General features: G+C 41.1%; 1 protein-coding gene across 3 annotated transcripts in view; it reads right to left on the minus strand.

Annotated features, from left to right (window-relative positions):
- Positions 1-253: 253 nt before the first annotated feature.
- The window catches only part of Agxt2 (alanine--glyoxylate aminotransferase 2), a 39,835-nt gene continuing 16,095 nt past the window's right edge, over positions 254-23,993 (minus strand). For 2 of the 3 annotated variants that reach the window (XM_038321190.1, XM_038321191.2), the window contains exons 8-14: positions 16,176-16,276; positions 15,558-15,650; positions 13,148-13,280; positions 11,016-11,107; positions 5,984-6,133; positions 4,673-4,771; positions 955-1,334 (exon numbers count right to left, since the gene is read on the minus strand). In XM_038321190.1, coding sequence (XP_038177118.1) covers positions 1,227-1,334; positions 4,673-4,771; positions 5,984-6,133; positions 11,016-11,107; positions 13,148-13,280; positions 15,558-15,650; positions 16,176-16,276 — 776 coding nt within the window. In that variant the 3' untranslated portion in view covers positions 955-1,226. Of the gene's footprint in view, positions 291-954; positions 1,335-4,672; positions 4,772-5,983; positions 6,134-11,015; positions 11,108-13,147; positions 13,281-15,557; positions 15,651-16,175; positions 16,277-23,993 lie in introns of those variants that run through there. The other variant, XR_005284561.1, reaches the window with a different exon arrangement.

Here is a 23,993-nt window from a genome sequence, read left to right on the forward strand (position 1 = left end):
ATAACACCTATAGGAAAGAATATTTATGATTGTATATACTAATGACTAGAGTTTGGAAAATTGTATGCACTTGCAATAGTAGAACAATAGTAGAAATAAGGGTTTAGATGAATATGAGATGATAGCAGGGATAACAGAGAGGAAAAATAAGCTCTGATAGGTATTTTTAGGGAGTTTGGAGTACAGCTATCACCCTAAGGTATTTTATGCACTATTTCCAAGATGCCCTCAGGCTGAAATAATGGTAAAAGTCTTAAGCAGCACAATGAATTTGTTATTTTATAAGTCAAGAAACCCTGAGTAGGATGGCTCTAAGGTTTGTGGTCAGTGATCCATTGGCTTTACGAACCACTCAGCTTTCAACCACTTTCCAGGTATCTCATAGTGACCAGGCTTTATCTTCATGGCTCCCAGATGCCTGGTATGAACTGAGAAATCCCATCACGAGAGGCAGCATTCCAGTGTGACAGGGAGCTTGAAGGATGAACCCATGCTTCCCCAGAGGTGTTAGCACAGAAAGGTTTTCCTTCAGGGTTCCTTGGCAACACACAAGCCTTGTATTCATTTACAAACTAGTAAATGCAATGGAAAATAACATAGGCTAATCTACATAAATTAGGACTTATTTATGTCCTATCTGAGCCAGGGATAGATACTGTTTTGTTGACTGAGGTTTATGTCCCGCCCAGTCCTGCAGCTGTTCAGTCCCAAAGAAACACACAGAGGTCTACAATAATTATGAACTGGTTGGCCTATTAACTCAGGCTTTGTATTAACTCTTATATCTTACATTAACCCATAATTCTTGTCTATGTTAGCCATGTGGCTTGGTACCTTTTGTCAGTGAGGCAGTCACATCTTGTTTCCTCTGTGTCTGGGTGACGATTGCATACTGAACCTTTTCTCTTGTCAGAATTCTCCTGTTCTGGTCACCCCACCTACTTACTGCCTGGCTACTGGCCAATCAGCACTTTATTAAACCAATACAAGTGACAAATCTTTCCAGGGTACAAGACCATTGTCCCACAGCACTGTCCCTGAAGGATGAAAATCTCAGGAGAATAGGGGCTTCATTGACAAATACGGCCAGTGCCCATGGGTCTTTTACAATTACTATGGACAGCTATAGTTTTTCATCTACTAAGTGTGGTTTCAACATTCTTTGCATTCCTCCCTGCATATAGTTGAGAAAGTCCTGAGGCTCATGGATCTTCTTTCGTAGGAATCTACTTAGATCTTCTCTCCATGTGTTGAATTAAGGCAGTGCGAAATACTTCAAATGCAAAGTCCACTTCCTGTTTAGTGATGCACATGGGGGGTGCGATGCGGAATGTCTGAGGAGGAGAGGAAAATCATCAGAGACTCAAATGGGACTTCCAGAAATGGGTTAGACCAAGAATCCAAAGCTTTATTTTAATTTATTTATCATATTTCTGACATTTCTCTCACCAGGTTGCCTTCTTTCTCTTCCCTCCTGGGCTCTTTCACCTTTAAGTCTTTACACAAATTCTCTTATCACCTTGCTTTGAGTTTTTCCTTTTTGCTGTCTGTTGACCAGCTTTCCCTTTTTCCATCCTCCCTAAGATCTTACTTTGCTACCTCCTGAATGCTCAGTTTCTGCCCTCACAAAACATCAATTTCCCCAATTCACACTGTTCTGAATCTACTCATTTTCAAGGTCCATGCCTGAATAAGCCAACTGCTATTTCCCATCATGACCACCATTTTCATAAGAATTTGGGGCTCCTCGTTCCTTCATTATTTTCTGACCCATCACTTCAGTCAGGTTTCTTCCTTCTGTTGTCTCACAGCTGGGAGAACAAAGTCAACTGATCTACCCTCTCTCTTGCCCATCATTTTGCACACGTTTCTAGGCTGATGTTGCTTTGCTCATGTGGCCAAGTCTCAGTGCTGATTACTGCTGTAAATGATCTTGTCTTTTGCTTCTATAATCCCACATTCCTCTAAACTCTCAGCACACCATTAACCCTTTCCTAACTCCACTTTCCTCCCCTTCCCTTCTATCTACTAAAGAGAGTTTGGCCCTAAGTTTCTGTCTTAACCTCACCGAGCTTCTCACTGGGACATTAGACTTCCCTAGTTTTCCTCATTTTACCATTTGCATGTTGAGAACCCCAAACTATAATCTTAAACCCTGTCTTTCCCACTTAACCACATACTCAAATACCAAACTAGGTGCCCACAAATGCCTTAAATGAAGCATGTTTAAGGATAAATGCATTCATGCCCAACTTAAGCAAACTCAGACATGAGGCTTTCATCCTTCACTTTTGTTTATTCTTTAGACTCAAATCTTATGCAGTTCACACCAAAAATATCATCAGAATGTATCTTTTACTTTTCCAACCACTGTTGAAGCACAGAAAGCAGCCTCAGTTCCTGTCAGACTCCCTGTCTCTGATCTTGTCTCAGAGGACAGACTCAAAAATGTGCTCACTAATTATATGATCTTGGCAAATTACTTAACTTCTAAGAACTTCTCTTTATTCATCTATAATGTAAGAGTGATAATAGTATTAATTTCTTCTGGTTTGTTGAGAGCACTATGAGTCAGTACATACAACATGTCAAGAGGAGTGACTGACAGGGTGACAGGCCTTCTAGCTGTTCCCTGTCATCACACCAAGCTGATGCTCCAGCCACACCTGTATGTGGACAGCTCTTTGCACTCTGCTCTTCTTTTCCTAAGCATCCATTCCCTCTCCTTCCACAGCATCCCATTTTATAGCTGTAGAAAAGGTTAATATATTGTATTGCAGCTCTGTGTTTCTGTGTTTTATCTCCCATAAACTCAATGAAGAAGATGATCTGAACACATTTATCACTGTAGCTTTGATTCCCTGCATACCATTGACTGCCTAATATGAATTTGAAGGGAAAGCAAAACTAGTAGACGATTACAATATCTTTATAAATGAAGATTTAAATAATTAAGTCACACTATTTGATGTGACCACAAAACCATTCCTAGTGTTTGTTTAGGGATCTTGTCTGATAGCTTCAGTTTCCTCTGACAAATAAGAGACAAGAAGTGGATCTTTCAGTATCCATTGTGTTAGCCTGGAAGGGAGTAGGACACTGGGAAGAATGAGGAGTTTAAAGTGGGTAGAAATATTAAATTACATTTAGAAGAAAGAAGCCTGGTGTTCTGCACATCATATTGGCTAAAGGTATCAGCAATGCATTGTATATTTCAAAGTCCATGTAGTGGTTTGAATAGGAATGGCCCCCATGTGTTTGAATGCTTGGTTCATAGGGAGTGGCACTATTAGGAGGTGTGGTCTTGTTGGAGTAGGTGTGGCCTTCTTGGAGAAAGAGTGTCTAAGTCTGCTGCCTATGGATCAGGATGTAGAACTCTCAGCTTCTTCTTCAGCACTGTGTCTGCCTGCATGCTACCCATCATGATGATTATAGACTAAACCTCTGAATTGCCAGCTACCCCAAATTTAGTGTTTTCCTTTATAAGAGTTGCCATGGTCATGGTGTTTCTTCAGAGCAATAAATCCTCTTATTAAAAAAGTCAAAGCCGGGCGGTGGTGGCGCACGCCTTTAATCCCAGCACTCGGGAGGCAGAGGCAGGCGGATCTCTGTGAGTTCGAGACCAGCCTGGTCTACAAGAGCTAGCTCCAGGACAGGCTCTAAAGCTGCAGAGAAACCCTGTCTCGAAAAACCAAAAAAAAAAAAAAGTCAAGAAGAAGGAAATTTGAATGTTCTCATCACAAAGAAATGATATGTGAGAAGATAGATAAGCATCATCTCTTGAACTTTATAATATTATTCATACATCAAAAAATTGCGGTGGATTCCCTAAATATGTGCAATGATCATGTTTCTGGAAGGAAGTGTTTTAAAATGGGGGAAATTAAAGAGAGAAAAAAAGAATATTCATGGGGAACAGAAGTGACTCTCATTCTTAGATCTCTACCATGGGAGTCCTTCCTGGTGAGGGACCTGATGCTGTGGGGCTTTAGAGGCAGGTGGTATTGTGCATCACCGCCACTACCACCACCATCCTCATCATCACCACCACCACCACCATCATCATCTCATTCTTTTAGTACAGAGTCAGACCAGGGTCCTGACAGTCGAATGGGTTTAACTTCCAGGAAGCGGTAGGGTAGGGTAGAATATTCCTGCTGAGGGTGAAGGACACTGAGTGGCTGGTCTTGAGCTCTGTACAAGGGACCATATTTAGGATGGTCTCTGATCCTTCTTTGTGGCATCATAGAGGGCAGCCATGGATCTTAGACTGCTGTCTGCTGTAATGGCCACTAAAACTGAGCAGATTCACACACTCAGACTTCAGAGAGGAGTTAAGAAAGACTGTGATTGTTTTCTCAGGGGTTAGAACTAATTCATACACAATACAGTACATATGTATGTATCAGCTACATGAATGTTAGAACTCTGTTATCATCCATGCTGCGTGTTGTCTAGTTTGTGTGGCCTTTCTAATGTCTCTCTTTGGCCCCCACAAAAAAATGGTAGCTGAATCACTTTACCACATCCCCCTCTAGTGGCAGCAGCTGTCTCTTGTCCATTTCTCCTGACTACACCTGAGCAAAATCAGAACGTGGAGGAAGTACAGCTGGGTCCCCTCGCACAGTGACACACCAGGAAGACCCTACCTGGCAGGCAGCCCTTCTCTTACCTGAGAAAAAATGCCCCCTCTGCCCACGAGGAGCCCCATGTCTTTGCAGTCCTCGTGGATTTGATTCACTTCAGTTTTAGGAAGAGGCTGGCGGCTCATCTGTGAATAAATTAAAAAACATTTTTTTTATTTGGTGTTTCAGTGGTTAGAAGAATGATGTCCCCAGGCACGGGGCCCAGGAAAAACCACAACAAAACAAAACTCAAGCAACCAATATCTCCCTAATTAAATAAAGCTGTTAATTACTGAGCCAGAGGATTTTGGGGGTGGGGTGGGTATTAAAAGTATTGGCTTTTGTTTTATTTCATCCAAAAAAAATTCCCAAAGACTAAATGAAATTCCATGCAGACAGTCAGTGAATCCTGGCTCTGCTAAAGGCTACCCTGGGGAGTTTGTCCTTTAATACCTCATTTGGGATCTGTTTTGTTGGTGTTGAAATTTCTTTCAACTCTTTATGGTGCTTTGTGGAGCTGAAGAGTTCATTCCAAGGTCCAGGAAGTGGCTTCGAAGTTTTGCAAGGGCACATGCAGCTAAGTGTTCCCCGGGCCACAACGTGGCCGTGGGGCTGGTGTGCAGCTAAGTCTGTGTTTGTGAAATTGCTCTTCCCCCAAGACTCCAACTCTTAGGGTCATGAAAAGTAAGTGCTTGGGAGCCAGGAGGGTATGTCAGATCTCTAGCACTGAGGTTGGTCTTGTACCTGGGGATCAGACATGCTGTGTCAACTCTGGTGACTCTGGGCTGGGGTTTGCATCATTTCTGTGTGTCCCTGCATCTCCAGTCTACGAGCACAAGTATTTCCCTCTAGTTTATTCATTTCAAACCTAAGTGTTCCTGCATTATCCAGAGACCTTTCACTCTACGAAAACATGGGCCTTCTGGTAGGACAAATTGGTATACTGGAAAGCCTTAGCATGGATCATTTTAAAAATGAGCCATAGGGAGCAGTCTTGGGAATCTCTTCCAATCCTCCTTAAGAAGTCTCAGGTGGTTTTGCTGCTCCCATCTCCCCAGTGTCCTTTACAGATCAGTCATAGGGCTCATCATCATTATGACTTCTGTGTTTTAGATGTGTAAGCCATAATCCTGCCTGTAGCTCAGCCTCTGAGGCAGAGGAGGGTCTCTTTCAGGGCAGTCAGTGTGCTGTTCCCTCAGAACTTCCTACCCACCATTCCCACGGGCCTTGGTAGTGCATTACATATAGTAACCCACAGCTTTTTAGTTTTGGAAAACATGTATGCATTTGACCCTACTAGCGTCTACATTACCTGCCACTGGCCCCAGGCAGCCACCCAAACAGCTGCCGAGCCTTACCTTGTCTTGAACCATCTCTATCCCTATCATAAGGCCTTTGCCTCGGACATCCCCAACGATGTCGAATTCCTCCCGCAGCTCTGCAAACTTGAGTATCATGTAGGTACCAACTTCTTGACTGTTTTTCTGTAGATTTTCTTCTTTAATCACCTGTTGAGAGACATCCCGAAATAATCTTACAGGGCACTATTGGAGGATTGACTGAGAAGCACAGAGAGCTAAGTGCCCATGGTCCTCTTTACAGAAGCACAACTAGACAAACAGGACCTAGAACAGAGTCAGCTGTGGACAAACCGGGGACCACAGAAGACCTGCGGTAAGCAACGCAACAGTCATGGTGAAGGCGATTTCCCTGAACTTGCCCACCTGTAGAGAGGCAAGTTTACAAAATTAGAGATAAAAAAGGGGCCAAAATCAAAGACACCCAGGAAATAGAGAGACTCATAAGGAGATACTTTGAAAACTTGTGCTCAGCAAATTGGAAAATCTCAAAGAAATGGGTAATTTTCTTGATGCATACCACTTACCAAAGTTAAATCAAGACCAGACAAGCAATTGCAATAGACCTATAATCCCTAGTGAAATAATAGTCATTAAAAGTTATGCCCCCCCCACCAAAAACAACAACAACAAAAAAAAACCAAAAGCCTAGGGCCAGAGGGTTTTAGTGCAGAATTCTACCAGCCTTTCAAAAAAAAAAAAAAATTAACACCAATACTGCTCAAAGAATTCCACAAAAACAGAAACAGAAGAAACATTGCCTGAATTGTTTTATAAGGCTATTGTTATCCTGATACCCAAACTACATAAAGATCCAACAACAAAGAAAATTATAGATCAATTTCCTTTATGAGCATGGATGCACAAATTCTCAATAAAATACTGGCAAACTGAATCAAAGAATACATCAAAAATCATCTATCATATGTAGCATGAATTCTAGTTGATCTTAATAAAAAACTGGAGTCAAATATTAGGGGGTGCAAGCTGAAAGATCAGAGGGACAGAGTAGCCAACCACTATTTCTTTCCCCTATGAAATCCTCAGACCTAATGGGGGATCCTGTCCCTACAAGTCCTCAGACTGAATGCTTTCTCTATGAAACCTCAGTCTGAATCCTGAGCTCCTGTCTTCTCCCACCTTATATTGCTCTCTCTGCCCAGCCAGATCACTTCCCATCTCTACTTTCCTAGTGCTGGGATTAAAGGTATGAGCCACTTGGCTCTGTTTTTCTTTTAGACTGATTCAGTCTCATGTAGCCTAACATAGCCTTGAACTCACAGAGATTCATCTGCCTCTGTCTCCTGCGGGCTGGGATTAACGGTGTGTGTCAGCACTGTATGGCCTTTATGGCTAACTAGTGTGGCTAGTTCTGCACTCTGATCTCAGGCAAGCTTTATTTTTTAAAGCACAAATAAAACACCACCACAATCATGATCAAGTAGGCTTCATCCCAGAGATATAAGGGACGGTTCAATATATGAAAACTGATGAATGAAAACCACAAACTGAAAAACAAAAACCACATGATCATCTAATTGGGTGCAGAAAGGCCTTTGACAAAATCCAACACCCTTTCATGCTAAAAGTCCTGGGGAGATTATGAATACAAGGGGCATGCCTCAATACAATAAAGGCAATTTACAGCAAACCTATAGCCAGCATCAATTTAGATGGAGAGAAACTCAAAGCAATTCCACTAAAATCAGGAACAAGACAAAGTTTTCTACTATCTCCATCAATAAGTACTTGAAATATTAGCTAGAGCAATAAGACAACAGAAAGAGATCAAGGGGATATAAATTAAAAGGAAGAAGTGAAAGTATCTCTATTTGTAGATGATATAATAGTATACATAAGGATCCTAAAAATTCCCCTAGGGAGCTCCTACAACTAATAAACTCTTTCAGCAAAGTAGTTAGATATCAAATTAACTAAAACAAAACAAAACAAAAAAAAAAGAAAATGAAACAAACAGTAGGCCTCCTGTATACAAATGGATTGAGAAAGAAACCAGGGAAACAACACCTTTCACAATAGTTTCAAATAATATAGGCTACCTTGGAGTAACTCTAACCAAACAAGTCAAAGACTTGTATGATAAAAACTTAGTCTTTGAAGGGCTGGAGAGATGGCTCAGAGGTTAAGAGCATTGCCTGCTCTTCCAAAGGTCCTGAGTTCAATTCCCAGCAACCACATGGTGGCTCACAACCATCTGTAATGGGGTATGGTGCCCTCTTCTGGCCTGCAGGCATATACACATATATAGATAGAATATTGTATACATAATAAATAAATTAAAAAACTTAGTCTTTGAAGAAAGAAATTGAATACGATGTTGAAAGATAGAAAGATCTCCCATGCTCATGAATCAGTAGGATTAATGTAATGCAATCTACATTGAATCTACAGATTCAATGCAATCCCATCAAAATTATAGCACAGTTCTTTACAGATCTTGAAAGGAAAATTCTCAGTCTCATATGAAAACACACACACACACACACACACACACACACACACACACACACACACACACCCAGGATAGTTAAAACAATCCTGAACATTACCATCTGAAGAGTTAGGCAGCATGCATAGGGCCTGCATGGGTTTGCACCAGACAGGGTCTGGAAGAAGTGGACACATGCCCCATTCCTAACTGAGAAGCAATCTCCAGTTGGTAACCACTTGAAAATGAAAATTTAGTTTTCTTCAAGGGAGTCTCACTAAGGAAACAGACTACTCTTAAGAATGGGCTTTATGTTCAACAGCAGGTGGCCAACGGAAAGTGAACTCAGTGGTATCTTTGGAGGTTCCTTGTCTTATGTTGTGTCAGGCAGGGCTTTTCTCTTCTTCCTTTTTTAAGGTTTCTCTCTTTGTCTCTGTCTCTCTCTGTCTCTTTGTCTCTCTCTCTCTCTCTCTCTCTCTCTCTCTCTCTCTCTCTTTCTCTCTCTCTCTCTCACACACGCACACATTTACCCTACAAGTCTTTCATATATGTGTGTGTGTGTGTGTGTGTGTGTGTGTGTATGTACGTATGTATGTATGCATAATGACTTCTAGTTTAGTATTTTTATGGGATTCCTGAATGTGCAAATGAGTGGGTATACATGTCTGAATCTATTTCTTATGTGTTAATATCTATTTCTTATGTGTCTGTATCTATTTCTTATGTGTCTATATCTATTTCTTGTACCTTTTCTTGGGCTCTCTTCTGTTTGTTTAAATCTGATGTGTTAAAATTTGTATTATCTTATTACATTTTACTTTATTATTATCCCTTAGAAGTCTTTGTGTTTTTAATGAGAAACAGAAATGGTGTGGAACCAGGTAGGAGGGGAGGTAGTGAGGAACTGGGGGGGGGGAGTAGAGGGAGAAAAAGCTGTAATCAGGATGTATTATGTAAAAAAAAATTTCAACAAGAGGAAAAAGTTGGCAATGTCAACAACAAGAAATGAATGTCAAATTTCTACCCACTCGTTCACATCTCATGACTTAATCATATCCTAAAGTATTTAATTAGCGATGATAGCTTTAATTTCTTTATTTCTGCTCAAAACACTTTTAAATTTCTTGAGTAGGTGAGTCATAGCCATAGTTCAAAATAAGAAGCACAAACGTGTAAATAGCAGAATGATTTGTACTGACCTCTGACCCGAGCCAAGTTTCTCCTCATATAAACTGAATTTAAAAAACTTTTTGGATGTTCTTTCAGAAACACGTTGTACTTATTTAGGCAAAAAGCATTATACATTTTGGTAAGGACATTTGATAAAGAGGACTTTTTTTCCCAACAGAATAATGGGATAGTTAAAATAAGAATGTGGGATACTTTATTACTAAGTTGATTTGGCAAAACAATAGTGACTTGGTTTTTTCCTAGGGACTGTGAAGAATGTTTCCTCGCTTCCATCAGAGAAATGCCTTTTTGTTGTATATGGCAATCAATACCCATAATTGGTCAACACATGGAGAACAAGAGACTGTGGCTTGCTCAGTTCTCCGTGGGGGCATTGGTATCACATCCCTTCCACTGGAGGCTCAGAGATCATTGCAGAACTCAGCTGAAAAGACTGTAAGAGCCAGAGGGAGCGTATACCGCAGGGAAACAGTATTTCTTGCCATGATAGTGCCATTGCACATGTGAACCCACACTGGCTGAGACCGCACATGAGGAAGCCAGTGAAAATCCAGAAGGATGGAGGAGGAGCTCAGGAAATCCCATTTTTACTTGAGGAGCTATTAATGATTGCTTGGGAAGTGAGAGTCAGTTTTTTTTTTTTTTCAGAAAAGTGCTCCCTGAGAGTCTACCCGTGCTCCAGCACACGGTCCCATAAACATGAACATCCAGGCATCACTAAATAGACTCAGTAGGTTAACAAAGGAGAAAAGCACATGAAGTTGAAAGGAAAAAGCAGTGGGTTGGTATGGGAAAGTAATTAAAAGGGAGACAAAGGGGTGGACTTGATTAAAGCACATTATATGCATCTATGACATTCTCAATAAACTTATTACAAAATTGGCTAATATGAAACAGACTGAATGTGATAGGACTGAAAATGTTTTTTTTTCTGTTTTTTCTTCAGTTTTTAGCTGAATTACCCTGATATAATCAGTTAAAACCTGTAGTTTCTCTATACTCTTTCATTTATGATAATACAAGGAAGAAAAACACCTATAGTAAATGCTAAAAGTTAAGTTAAAATGGGTGAACAGCTGTTAAAACCTATACTGCAAAAAACACTGTCTAGAAAGCAAGAAAAATTATCCCATGGACAGGGCAATTCTTACATTTCCCATGCATGTGAAGTTGATTATCTACTATCTCTTATTGAGAACTTTAAGAACCCAAAGTCATCTTTAAAAAGAGGGGCAGAGAGTAATAACCAGAGACAAAATTTAAATTAGTGAATTACTGATTACATTTCTGCTTTACCATGGCAATGTGACAGAGTTCAGATAAAACGTGTGATTTAAAAATAGTTACTTAGTGCATGCAATCAGAGGAGGTGGTGTGAGGGGTAGGACAGACCTCCAGCACAGCGGATCCAACAGCACAGGCCAGGGGGCTTCCTCCAAATGTGTTGAAGTGATGCATGCATTTAGTCAAAGATTTAGCGATTTCTAAGGGCAGAAAATAGAAGAGGTTAAAGTGACATTCGTACCCATCGTGTCTCATCACAACATTGGCATTACATTCACTTTCTTTTATCTTTTATTAATTTTGTTTACAGCATCTGCCTACATGTATCCCTGAAGGCCAGAAGAGGGCACCAGATCTTATTACAGATGCTTGGGAGCCACCACGTGGTTGCTGGGAATTGAACTCAGGACCTCTGGAAGAACAGTCAGTGCTCTTAACCCCTGAGACATCTCTCAGCCCCATAAACTACACATTCTTTTTTTTCCCCCTCTTGGTTTTTAGAGACAGGGTTTCTCTGTAGCTTTGGAACCTGTCCTGGCACTCACCCTGTAGACCAGGCTGGCCTCGAATTCGCAGAGATCCACCTGCCTCTGCCTCTTGAGTGCTGAGATTAAAGGCTGCACCACCACTGCCTGGCACGTTCACTTTCTTCTTGTAAATGACATCCATTTATTTCCTTCTTTACTCATCTAACAGTGATAGACTGGACTGTGTCCCCTTAAAACCCATAAGTTTAAATAAAGGACCAAGTGTGACAATGTTTGGCGGCAGAGTCTTTACACGGGTCATTAGGATTCAGTGTATCACAAAGCCGGGGCCCAAATCCCACAGGAAAATGTCCTTATAACAATGAGAGATTCTAGAGTGCTCCTAGTCTTCCTTCTGTGTGCATACATAGGGAAGGTCGTTTAGAGAAACAATGAGAAGGGGGCCATCTGCAAGGCTAGAAGAGAATCGTAGGCACAGTTCAACTCTGCCAGCATTTTGATCTTGTCTGCCTTCTGATCTGTGGGAAGATAAACTGCTGTTGTTCCAGCCACTTGATCCATGGTATCTTACTCGGCCGGAGGTCACTAATATGTGGAAAAGGAGACGGCTTATTTATTTAATGAGAAGGTGACAACACAATCTTTAATGTGTCACGTGAGTTAGGAAGCATCTGAAAACTTGACATGCATGCAGGACTTTGCAGAAACTTTCCAATTAACCGCATCTCTTATTTCTACTCGTGAGACTTAGAGGGAGGTGCTGAGGAGATGATCTTATACGATGAATTCAGTAGCGTAGTTCTGCATTCTGCCAAGAGCAGTTCATTACACTGCACTTTCCGCAATCATACATTTTTGGTTTTAAATTAATGTAATGATCATACAATGTAATGGGTTTCATTTTTGCATGTTCATGGTATAGCTATGTTTCTTGGGCTTTTGCTAATTCTATGAAAACAGATATCACAAGATTTTAGTTACTTAATGACTCAGAAATGTGCTGACTGTTGGGAGAAAATATATATATATATAATAATTTTCAACAATCAATGGTTCACAAGAAATAAATTCTGTCAAAGTCTCACTACAATAGAGAATCAAATTTTCACTTCTATTTCATAGAGCAGTTGTTTTCAACTTTCCTAATGCTGTGGCCCTTTAGTACAGTTCATTTTGTGGTGATCCCCAAGCATAAAATTATCTCATTGCAATTTCATAACTGTAATTTTTTTACTGTTATGAATCCTAATGTAAGCATCTGAGATGCAGGATATCTGATACATGACCCCAAAAGGGCTGTGACCCACAAGCTGAGAACCGCAGTCATAGAGTGTTCTGCATAAATGAGATTTTATTTTATTTGACTGTGTGGCTGCTAGGACACCGGTAGAGAAATCTGGACCTTGAATGCATAGTTAGTGTCATTGAAAGACCACGTGACGACGGAAGATTCTCTTTCAAGAAAAGATTCTTCTGGAAGTTTCAGTGTTATATTTTGTAACCCATTTCCCTAATCCTCTTCACTATGGTAGAACTCTGCCTCCAACCACTATGATGGAAGAGGTCATCTTTTCTCCAGCAAGGAGGGGATGGCTGATTCTCTTCCAGCTGCCCACCCTGGCCTGGCACCATCCTCTTTCAGTTGCTTGGACAACACATCTTGTGGCTCCCATCACTGCCTCTAGCCTATACACGTTGCCATGCTTTACACCATTGCCCAGGAGGCAAGCGTGGACATGCTGGACATTGTACCTGGAGTGGTCACAACTGCACCCATGGGGAAGCCATTCCCAATCCCTTTAGCCATGGTGACAATATCAGGCAGTACATCATGGCTTTGGAAGCCCCAGAAGTGAGAGCCCAGCCTTCCAAATCCTGTCTGTACCTGGAAATAGATGAAAAATCATCAGAAAACTTTCAGGCTCTGTTCTGTTCCCTTCCTTACCTCTTCCCATCTCTCCTTAGCCTTCTCGATCCTTGCAGTCTTATAGACAAAACCCTCAATCCATGTCTGAGGTTGGATGTACCCAAAGTCATTCCTAGCTTCTCGAGACTTTGGAAATATTCTTTGTCTTTTGAATCGCTGTTAATTAACTTATCAAAGAGAAATAATCCTACCAACCTACCTAGCAGAGCACAGGACTGCTGGAGAGTTATATAAATAACACATGCAAAAGGCGTCAGGATGTTTAACCGTCCTTAATAAGTTTCTCCTGTGCACAGACAGAGACAAGTGGGAGAAACTGGTTCCCCTGGAGGAAGCAAGAGTAACTATCTATCTAATAGGACTGGATGCATACCACCCAAAGAGAAAATGCTGTCTTTCTGTCTTCCTGCATTATGAGGATGATGCCACTGAGCTTGTGAGTTCAGAGCATAACTGCTTTAATCCGGAACCAGCTATCCGTTGAAATTTGATCATAGTTTTTGTTCACCCTGTCCCTACTCTCAATGACTTATATTTCAAAATCCACTTTCTTCAGTCTATATCCCAGTAGGCTCTATTCAAAGCATTCTAGGCATGTGGCTACCAGAGTCTCTCAACAGATTCTTATTACTAATGTATGTATCATGACAGCCCTGCCTGGCCTATATTCTTTCTCTTCTCCATCTATCTTAAATGGCATAAAAAATGGCACAAATGGTAAAACAGATGATTGTGTGGAAAATACACAAAACCATGCAGAACAAAGCGTAACCAGTCCCATGAGTTTCATAGGGTTGGATGCACGGTAGGACAGATGGAGCCTTCTGCTCTGCATAAATCCTAGTGTCTCCAGGGATGGGAGTACACGGTAGGGAGCAGGACAGCTGAAGCTGTGGTAGCCGGGTACTGGGACAGTGGCTACGCCCTCTGTCTGTTATTATCCTGTTACTCGTTAACATCCCAGTCTCTCTCAAACTTGTCCACTGTTATGTTCTTGAAAGTCACGAAATTGGGGATGGTGGGGAGAAAAACAAGAGACGACCATGAAATCACATCTCTTGGAAATTCTAAAGTTCTGATTTTCTTTGAATTCAGCCTACCTTCCTTCTAATTAGTCTGATTGTGAACGCTTCGCTGTGTGTGAATTCCAAGGCCAAGGTTTATCATCTTTTCCGAGACAGCTAATTTCGAACTGATTGAATGTGGTTTTCCTTTTTTTCTTCTTCTGTTAATAGTCAATTACCTCCCTCTTGATGGGACCTTGATGAGTCCACTAGAACAAGGAAGGGAGGAGGAGCAGAGCAGGAAGACCTTGTTCAAGCTGCTACTGCACAGCCTTGGCAGTGGTACACTCTGAGCCTGACGGACCTGGCCACACAAGTGGTGCTGGCAATTGCAAGATTTCTGCCTACAGGGCAACCCAGCATGAACTGAGAGGAAATTTTAGCGAAGAAAAACAATCCGTAAAGGCAAGTGAGACTGGCATAAATAGGAGTCACACGGGTTTCCCATTTGTCCATAGTGGCTCAAGCCACCTCTTTGTGCAAGCATTCTGGGCTCTCGTAGTAAGGTGGGAGAGGACTTCTGTGCCTTAGGTACCACCCTCTGGTTCTTAAAAAAAATCTCTAGAGCTATGCTAAGCAGATAAAATGCTGGTTTATCTAATAAACTGCAATCCAAGGTATAATTCTAAAGATACAAGCTGGAGCCCACAGTGCTGATGAGCATTAGTTCCTTCAAAGTAGGGGCTACCGTGTACTTATTTCAGCTGGGCTGCCTCCACCCTGGCACTTTACAAGTCTGTGCGATCTAAGTCTGCATGTCTGAAGTGGTAGCAACCTCCTCATTTAGAGGCTGAATTATTCATTACTTTTTAAAAAACAATCTAGTTGACATTGCTTTGGCATTAAGATGAACACTAAGACTATGAGATTAAATATCTTTTATGGCTTGTCAGGAGTCTGGCAACATAGAACAAGGAATAATATAATAATGGTGAGAATTAAAGCAAACCGTATAACAGTATCATCATCTATGCCTGATAGCAACATTTTAAATAGAAACCAGTTGGATGCTTAAATTCCATTATATTTGTTATTCTAACTAGTTTATGGCCACACTTCAGAGTCCACGGACTTGCTTTCTGCCTGAAATACCAAAGAGGGTTTGAAGAGGTCTCTTTGTGCATCTGGCCTATGCCTACCGCACCAAGTTGATCCTGGCATAGCCACTCACTTCATCGGCAATGCACACACCTCCCCTCTCTCGAACCAAGGCAAAAGCTTCCTTCAGAAACTCCTTCGGGTACTGGACAAAACCATTCACCCCCTGCAAAGATATAAAGATTACATCAGGAAGACTTGAGTGTCAACAGGAGCCGTGGCTCAGCACCAAGGATGAGGATAGATCACTATCCTCAGCACCACGACGTCAATGCTACCAGCTAGATGAACAGCGGGTAGAACTGTTCTAACTGGGGTTACCATGTCTTCAGGGGAAAAGCTGTAGCTCTATTCTTTCCTGAGGTTAGAAACAAGGAGGCTTGATGAGTTAAAGATGGGCTCTCTGAACAGTATGTGTTAAATAGTTAAACATCAAAGGTATCTTCTTTTCCTGAAGACTTTAGGGATTCAATGGCTTTACCTATTTATCTGTCCACCTGTTCCATGCAGGAATGAAAATGATGTATTTTTTTAAAGGTAAACTGAAAACTAGTTTGTTTGTTTTGCTTTTTAAAAATGGGGATCAAAAGAATGAATTGAGCTCGGGGAGAAATACATAAATGGACAATTAATTTGGAGTCAGAACTGTGATAACGGAAAATTCAGAGAGATACTAGGTTTGTATACCCACTTGAATTGGCTCTGCAAAAAATCCAGCAATTGACTTGGCCACAGAAGTGTTCAGAGTTTCTTTGAATTGTTCAATATACTGTTCTTTAGCTTGGCAGCAGCCTGCAGCAAACACACACACACACACATGGACAAATCACAGCAAGTGATGTGAGAATGGCATCCAGAAAACACAGAGTAGTAAGAACAGTTCCCTAGCTGGAGTTCCTTAGACTACCATGAGCTGGGATCCATGGGAATTTATCTCTGAAGTGGGAGGACATTCTGCAGGAATAACTCTATGAGGACAGCCATAAAGGTCTGAAACAGACAACTTCAGTAATTTCATCTGTGGCAGGAACACACCAAAGTATCAAGTGTAGTATAGAAAATCATTTTACGTAAGCACCATCCTCTTAGATGGGTAGGGTCTGACTCAAGTGTTATTGGGGTGGCTTAATGTATTCAACTTCAACTGTACTGTTGATTGTCCCTTGTTCTCATACACGCGTTTAAACTGCAAAGTCCTTTAGCATTCAGTCAGTAAGTATGCTTATATAACCATGAGAATTCAGTCTAAAGAACGATGTGTTAGAGACAGATAAGTTTTTCTCCATGGTAGCTCTTGACTCGAGGTTTGGGTCTCTTATTTATAGGCCTTTCTTTAACTGAGGGCACATTCAGTTTTGGAATCTGTGGCTTTGTCAAGTGTCTGGTACACCATGGGTCAGTTTCTAAAGAATTGGGGAAAAATAAGCGATAAAATAGTGATAGGTTTGTGATATATTGAGCAATTTTACTTGAAATTCCTCTCTGGCTAGGGAATCAGCTGTTGTTCAGGGAATGTCTTTAATAGGCTAACCCCTTTGCTTCCCAGGTTGAACTGATAATATCCCACCCCCTGAGTTTTAAAATGTCAGCAATTATTGATTGCTAGAAGACACACTTGTTTTTAAAAGCTCCTCAGTCATTTTGTAGAGTTTCTTAAGTACTATGCATATTTTCAAATTTGTATTCACCATTTCATTTTCTTTAAATTTACTGAACATACAAATTCCATTGTCTGATAATTCTATTGCCTGGAGTTCTTGTGGTCTTTTTCTAGAATATGGAGTTGTGTTTCCTTGTGTGTTAGTTTTGACAATGGATGGCTTGTTTTCCTTGGTATTTGTGAGTATTTTTTGAAGCTTAGAAGAGGGTAGGCTCATCAGAGTACCTCTTCACTTGCAGCTTCCAGGAGCACACAGCATTCCTGGGTTTAAATCAGCAGGCATAGTCGAGCTCAGAATGCAAAGCCTCCTGCTGGGCAACTTGTAGCTGAGATTTTTCAGTGAGAGAATCCTTGCAGAGCTTGTCATCGTGATGCACTGCTGGTGTCTATTTCTAGTAGACCCCTGGAGGAGCTTGTGGCCTCTTGGGACACCAGCTCTGTGACTGGGGAAGCTTTCATGTTATATCTTATTTTGTGGATGTTCCCCAGATCTTGGTGTCTTTTCGCCCCTGCCTTCTGTGGAACCTTAAAACCGAAGCTCAGTGTCCCCCTGTTTGTCAAGAACCCTCAGGAGAAAACTTACTATAGTTCTCATGACGTATTTGCATTTTTAAGAAAGCCTGTTTTATTTTTAAGTAAGTCGTAATTTAAGTATTTAAAACATCTGTAAATATTTTAGAAGTTGTGGTTTTGGTAAAAAAAACTGAAGCCTGTCATTTCAATTTAGTAGTTATTATTACAAGAGAAGCATGAGGATTTTGTTCTCTCTCTCTCTCTCTCTCTCTCTCTCTCTCTCTCTCTCTCTCTCTCTCCCTATCTATTGGTTTCTTGAGACAGATCCCTGGCTATCCTGGAAGTTTCTTAGTAGACCAGGCTGGCTTCAAACTCACAGATAAACCTCCTGCCTCTGCCTCCCAAGTGCTGGGTTTAAAGGTGTGTAACAGCATGCCTAGCTAGAAGTAATTTTACTTTTTTTAAAAAGTTTATTTATTTATTTATTCATACAAGTGTTTTACCTGCATGTATGTGAACGGCATTGGCAACTGCTGCCTACAGAGGTCAGAAGATGGCATCAGATGGAAGTTACAGATAGTTGTGAGCCACCATGTGGGTGCTGGAAATTGAATCCAGGTCCCCTGGAAGAGCAGTCAGTGGTTTTAACCACTGAGCCATCTCTCCATTCCCTACAACCCTGTTGTGGCTTGTAGGATACAAGCTAATAGGTTCTATAGAAAGTGTTATTCAAATGGCAACATTTATTATTTACAATTTATGTTTCACTGTTTTTCACAGTTAAACATTGTCAAAGAGAAGAACAAGGTCTCTAAACACGGTGTTTTGCTTTCTCCACACAGAATTTGAACCTGGTGTCTATGTGTTCTGGGTTTCTTTCTTTGTCAAAAGTATAAGAAAGAATAATTTGATTTTCTTATGTTTCTTTTCCACACTTTCTATTAGTTGAATTCTAGGTGTGCTTTTGTTAGTTGAATGATTCTTCCTGCATTCGTGTTTAGAAACATTTAAAGGTGACATACTTGAGTTTAGTTTCAGGAAATTTAATTTTTCCACAAACAGGAATCTTTGCCTGCTGTAGTTAAGTTTGGAAAAAGTGTTTGAAAGCTTTTACCCGAGTTAATCTACAATTACAAGACCTTTAGGGTCTCTTGTTCTCTTGCATTACTGTTTGTTTCAGTGAGAATGCCTTTCGCATTTGATGCATGAGTTTTAGTTGTTTTTGAGATGGAGCTAACCTGGGCTATCTGTCTTGTTAAGCCTGTAGCAACCGTCTATCCATCCCAAATGTCTCAGAAGTTACAGGTTTGTATTCTTGCCCTGCTTCAAGATGCTAGAAATGTCCTTGGTGGTGGTTATAGATGCATCCCTAGCTGTCAGCCTCAATACACATAGAAATAAGCACGAACTCCTGTGAGAGAAAGACTACAAAGAGACAGAGCATCCTTCAGGGAATTTACTCAAGCTCCAGAAGCCACCATCTATGTGCCACCGCTGGATACAGGAACTCTCCAGGAAGGAGGAAAGCGAGATGAGCAGTATCTACACGTGATTGAAATTTAAGAATGTTTATCTGCATTCATAGTATGGTTCTCAGCAGTCCATAGCATCTCTGAATGTAGCCCTAAGCCTATGCCAGCAGAAGGGATCAAGAGGAAGATGTGGATGGAGTGAAGTACCTCGGGTCTGTGTGGGGAGACAACAGTCTTCCATCATTTGCTTAGAGGCATGCATGCAGCCTGTCTCCTGAAGACAAGAGAAACCCTCAACAGCTATAAAAGAAAACTAAATGTAAATGTGTTTACACTACAGTCCACTAAAGCATAAGGAAAATATTATGTTTCGAGAATGCATGGGACATCACGGAAAACTTTATTGACATAGATACCTCATATCTTTAGAGTGAAATTTTCTATTTTCATTAGCAAAGGAGTCTTCGATGACTCTAGCTGGTATATAAAACATGAATAAAAGGTCTGGTTTCTGGGTTTAGCAAGTTCTTTTGTAACTAAGAATACCAGTACAGAATAAAATCAACTTTAAGTGCTTAAATTAGGGTAAAATCACGTCAAAGGAAGAATTTACTTGAGTTTATCCTACACATCTGATATTTACACCGCACCTATCCACGTATTTGGTGAGAAGTAACACCATCTATTATGTTTTCTCCATTTCAGATGTGTTGCATTGGCTCATTCCTGTAACTTCAGGTCAGGCCTCCTATGGAGGGAGATAGGGTACATTGATGTCTCCATGACAACATCAAGAGGATGCGGATGCTCTGCTGGATATCATAACAGAGTTATTACTCTAGAGTCTATTTCAGTTGGTGTTACAGAAAGAGCTAAGAAGAATGAGAAGCCAAGAAAGGACAATATTGTTAAGGAAAAAGAAGAGTTTCTTTCACAAAGGAAAGAATGGCACAATCTGTGTCAGCTTCGGGGCCCTGTAAGGATGATAAGAGAAAAAGTCTGTCATGGGGTGTGCCTGGAAATCTGGAAAATGAGTCTCTGGAGAATAAACAATTCAGAAGGTAGATAGGAGGTTATGACAGCTACCAAAGAAAATTAGCAAACTGACCTAAGATGGGATTTGATGAAATAATTATGAGATGAAAATATCCATATTATGGTTGTATGCATCCAGGGAGAAAACTCCAGAAGCAACTGCATGCTTGAACCATCTACATTAAAATTACTTGACATGGTGAACTGAGTACAATGGCTGGACATCAAGACACCACAGGAGTCTAGAGTCCACTTCAGTATCTTATTGAAAAGCATGGTGTTACTCTTGGGCAGATACCCAAAAGATGCCCAATCATACTACAAGGACATTTGTTCAACTATGTTCATAGTGGCATTATTTGTAATAGCCAGAACCAGGAAACAACCTAGTTGCCCCTCAACCAAAGAATGTATAAAGAAAATGTGGCACATTTACAAATTAGAGTTCTACTCAGTGGTTAAAAAATGATATTTTGAAATTTGCATACAAATGGATGGAACCAGAAAAAACTATCCTGAGTGAGGTAACCTAGACCCAGAAAGATGAACATCGTACGTACTCACTTATAAGTGATCCTGGATACTATCTGTAAAGCAAAGGATTTTGAGCCTGTATATAGTTCATGATCCTAGAGAAACTAAGTAACAAGGTGAACACTAAGAAAAACATATATAGATCCACCTGAAAAAAGGAAAGAGACAAGATTGCCTGACAAAATAGGGAGCATGGGGGTGGGGCGAGTAGGGAGGGTGGAAGGTGAAGAAGAAGAAAGAAGGGGAAGGGAGAGGAAAACTTGAGGGGACAGGATAGTCGAGATGGAGGAAGGACAGAGATGAGAGCAAGGAAAGAGATATTTTGATTGAGGGAGCCATTATGGGGTTAGCAAGAAACCTGGCAATAGAGAAATTCCCAGGAATCTATAAGGATGACCCTAGGCAATAGGGAGAGGGGGCCTGATCCTGACTTGCCCTGTAGTCATACTGATGAATACATTAAATATCACCATAGAACCTTCATCCAACAACTGATGGAAACAGAGGCAGAGACCTAGCGGAGCACTGGAGTGAGCTCCCAAACTCCAGTTGAAGAGTGGGAGGAGTGAGAATATGAGCAAAGAGGTTAAGACCATGATGGGGACATGCACTGAAACAGTCTACCTGAGCTAATAGGAGCTTAGCAACATCAGCTGGACTGGTTGAAAGAACAAGCATAGGACCAAACTAGTCCCTCTGAATGTGGCTGACAGTTGTAAGGCTGGGGCAGACTGAGGGGCCACTGGCAGTGGCACCAGGATTTATCCTACCTCCTGTACTGACTTTTTTGTAACCTATTCTCTTTGGATGGATACCTTGCTCAGCCTAGACATAGTAGGGAGGGCCTTGAACCTTCCCCAAAGCAATGTGCCTTACCCTCTCTGAGAAGTGGATGGGGGCGGGTGGTGGGTAGGTGGAGGGGATAGAAGGAGGGAAGGGAGTGGGAAGTGGGATTGGTATGTAAAATGAAAAAGATAGTTTGTTTTCTTTTGAAAAAAAAAAACATGGTGTCATAGCTCTAAGTGGATGGTTTCCATCAAATACCTCCCTTCAGAATTCCGGGAACTTCTCAGAAGAGGAGGCATAAGGAGTGTAATAGCCAAAGGGGATGGTGGACACCAGGAGACCAATGGCCTCTAAATCAACTGAGCAAAGCTCATATGAATTCACAGAGACCGAAGCAGCAAACACAGGGCCTGTATAGGTCTGCACCAAGTCTTGTAATATATATTTTATAGTTTTTAGTTCAGTATTTTTAAGGGACTCTTGAGTGAGTGAAGGAGTGTGTCTCTGAATCCCATGCCTTCTCTTGGGTTCTCTTCCTTGCTTTGGTTTGCCTCGTCCAACTTTGACGTGGTGGTTTTTATTTTTTTCTTATTCTATTTTATGTTGTCATCTCTCAGAAGCCTGCTCTTTTCCAATGAGACAGAAGGGGGTTGGAGCTGGATGAGAGGGGAGGTGGGTAGGAACTGGGAAGAGTAGAGGGACAGGAAACTGTAACCAGAATATATTATATGAGAAAAGCATCTATTTTTCATTAAAAGAGGAAAATAGATGAAAATGTGGTCTCATTCTTGTATCTGTAGGATAAGTGTTAGGAAAACAGGAGCTGATAGATACTATATATATATATATATATATATATATATATATATATATATACATATACATATATGCATATATGTATATATATTCTCTAGATGACACTTAAGAGAGATTATCATGCTGTTCATATATTTTCAAGATGGTCTAGACCAGTGGTCCTCAGCCTCCCTCATGCTGTGACCCTTTAATACAGCTCTTCATGTTGAAGTGACCCCCAAACATAAAATTAATTTGTTGCTACTGTAATTTTGCTACTGTTATGAAACATAATGTAAATTTCTCATATGCAGGGTATATGATATGCAACCCCCAGAGGGGTCACAACCCACAGGCTGAGAACCACTGGTCTTAGGGAAACACCTCTAAGAGAGAATGCAGAGAAGATGGACAGAGGGAAGGATGCAGAGAAAGGAGGGACGGAAGTGACCAGCTCTGAGTGCTTCTAAACTTTGCTGGTGGCTCTGCAGAGCAGAGAGCCTGAGAACTCTGAGATGCACGTGGCCTACTTTAGTTCTTGATGCCACACATATGTGATATACATTTATATTCCCAAGAAAATGGAAACTGTTATTAAATGTTTTCCTCTTAAAAGGTTTGCATATTCCTGATCTCACGAAGTGGTGTGATGGGAACAAGGCCTGTGCTATTTATTACTATTGTTATTAATTTTATAAACGAGAAAACTGAAGTCCAAGATGGAGTGGAGTCTTGCGTCTCTCGACTCCACACATGTCCTCAAGCATGGAAAAGAAGATAGAAAGGAATGATTTTTCAGCTTGGGTTCAACTTGCTGGCACACCCGTGTGAATGAGGGTGCTCACAGGGACTGAAAGCACCAGTTTTGTAAAGCTAGGGTCTGGGTCTGAAGACTTGAGGTCCAGCCCTACTTTTCCTACTTCCTGAATGTGAACTTCAGCTTATCTTCCTTAAAACTGAGAGTCTGAGTTGAGGTTAAAACCTTCAGTGCGTTTTTAGGTTCTGTGACCATGACATTTTGTCTTGTTCCAATGCCCAATCTTTTGCTCTCCATTTCGTTTTAATTTTAAGGTGAGTGGTTTTTTTTTTTTTTCAATTCAAAGCTCAGTTTTTTAGGTTTCCATTTTTCAGTCTTCCTCTCAACCCAGTGACTCATCCAAGTCTATTAACTAGCTTTGGCTGGAGTGCTTGTCCTTCCTCTAGCGCTCCCGAGGAGCAGCTGCTCCAAAGGTTCTGATGATAAATCTGACCAGAAAACCGGTGTTTCCATTCCCTTTCTCTTTCATGCTATGAATTCAGATAAAAATGGGATTGATAAATAGAACTCCTCCTGGCGAGAATGACTAAATCTTGCGCAAGAGACACGAGGGTCAGTGGCATCCACGAACGGCCCCGTGTCCAACAGATGTTGTTTGGCTGCCATTCGGGGTCCCTCGAGAACTGTTGACTGGTGTTTTGTGATTTGCAGATGTCTCCTTTTCCATTTCCCCTCTCCCATTGGGAACTGATGAAGGATCACACTCATTTCATAGGCCCACTTAATTGTCAGATAACATGCTGTTTCTCAGCTTACGTCTGAGGAGCGTGAGAAGCTGTCCCCACACGGCCAGATGGCAGCTGGGACCGTTCACAGCAAGAGTGGGCATGTGAAACGCTGAGTCACTGAGGGGGGGGTCACTTAGCATTTTCTCATTTTGTTTCTTTCAACTTTTCC

Source organism: Arvicola amphibius, chromosome 3 (assembly GCF_903992535.2).
Source record: "Arvicola amphibius chromosome 3, mArvAmp1.2, whole genome shotgun sequence".
NCBI lineage: Eukaryota > Metazoa > Chordata > Mammalia > Rodentia > Cricetidae > Arvicola > Arvicola amphibius.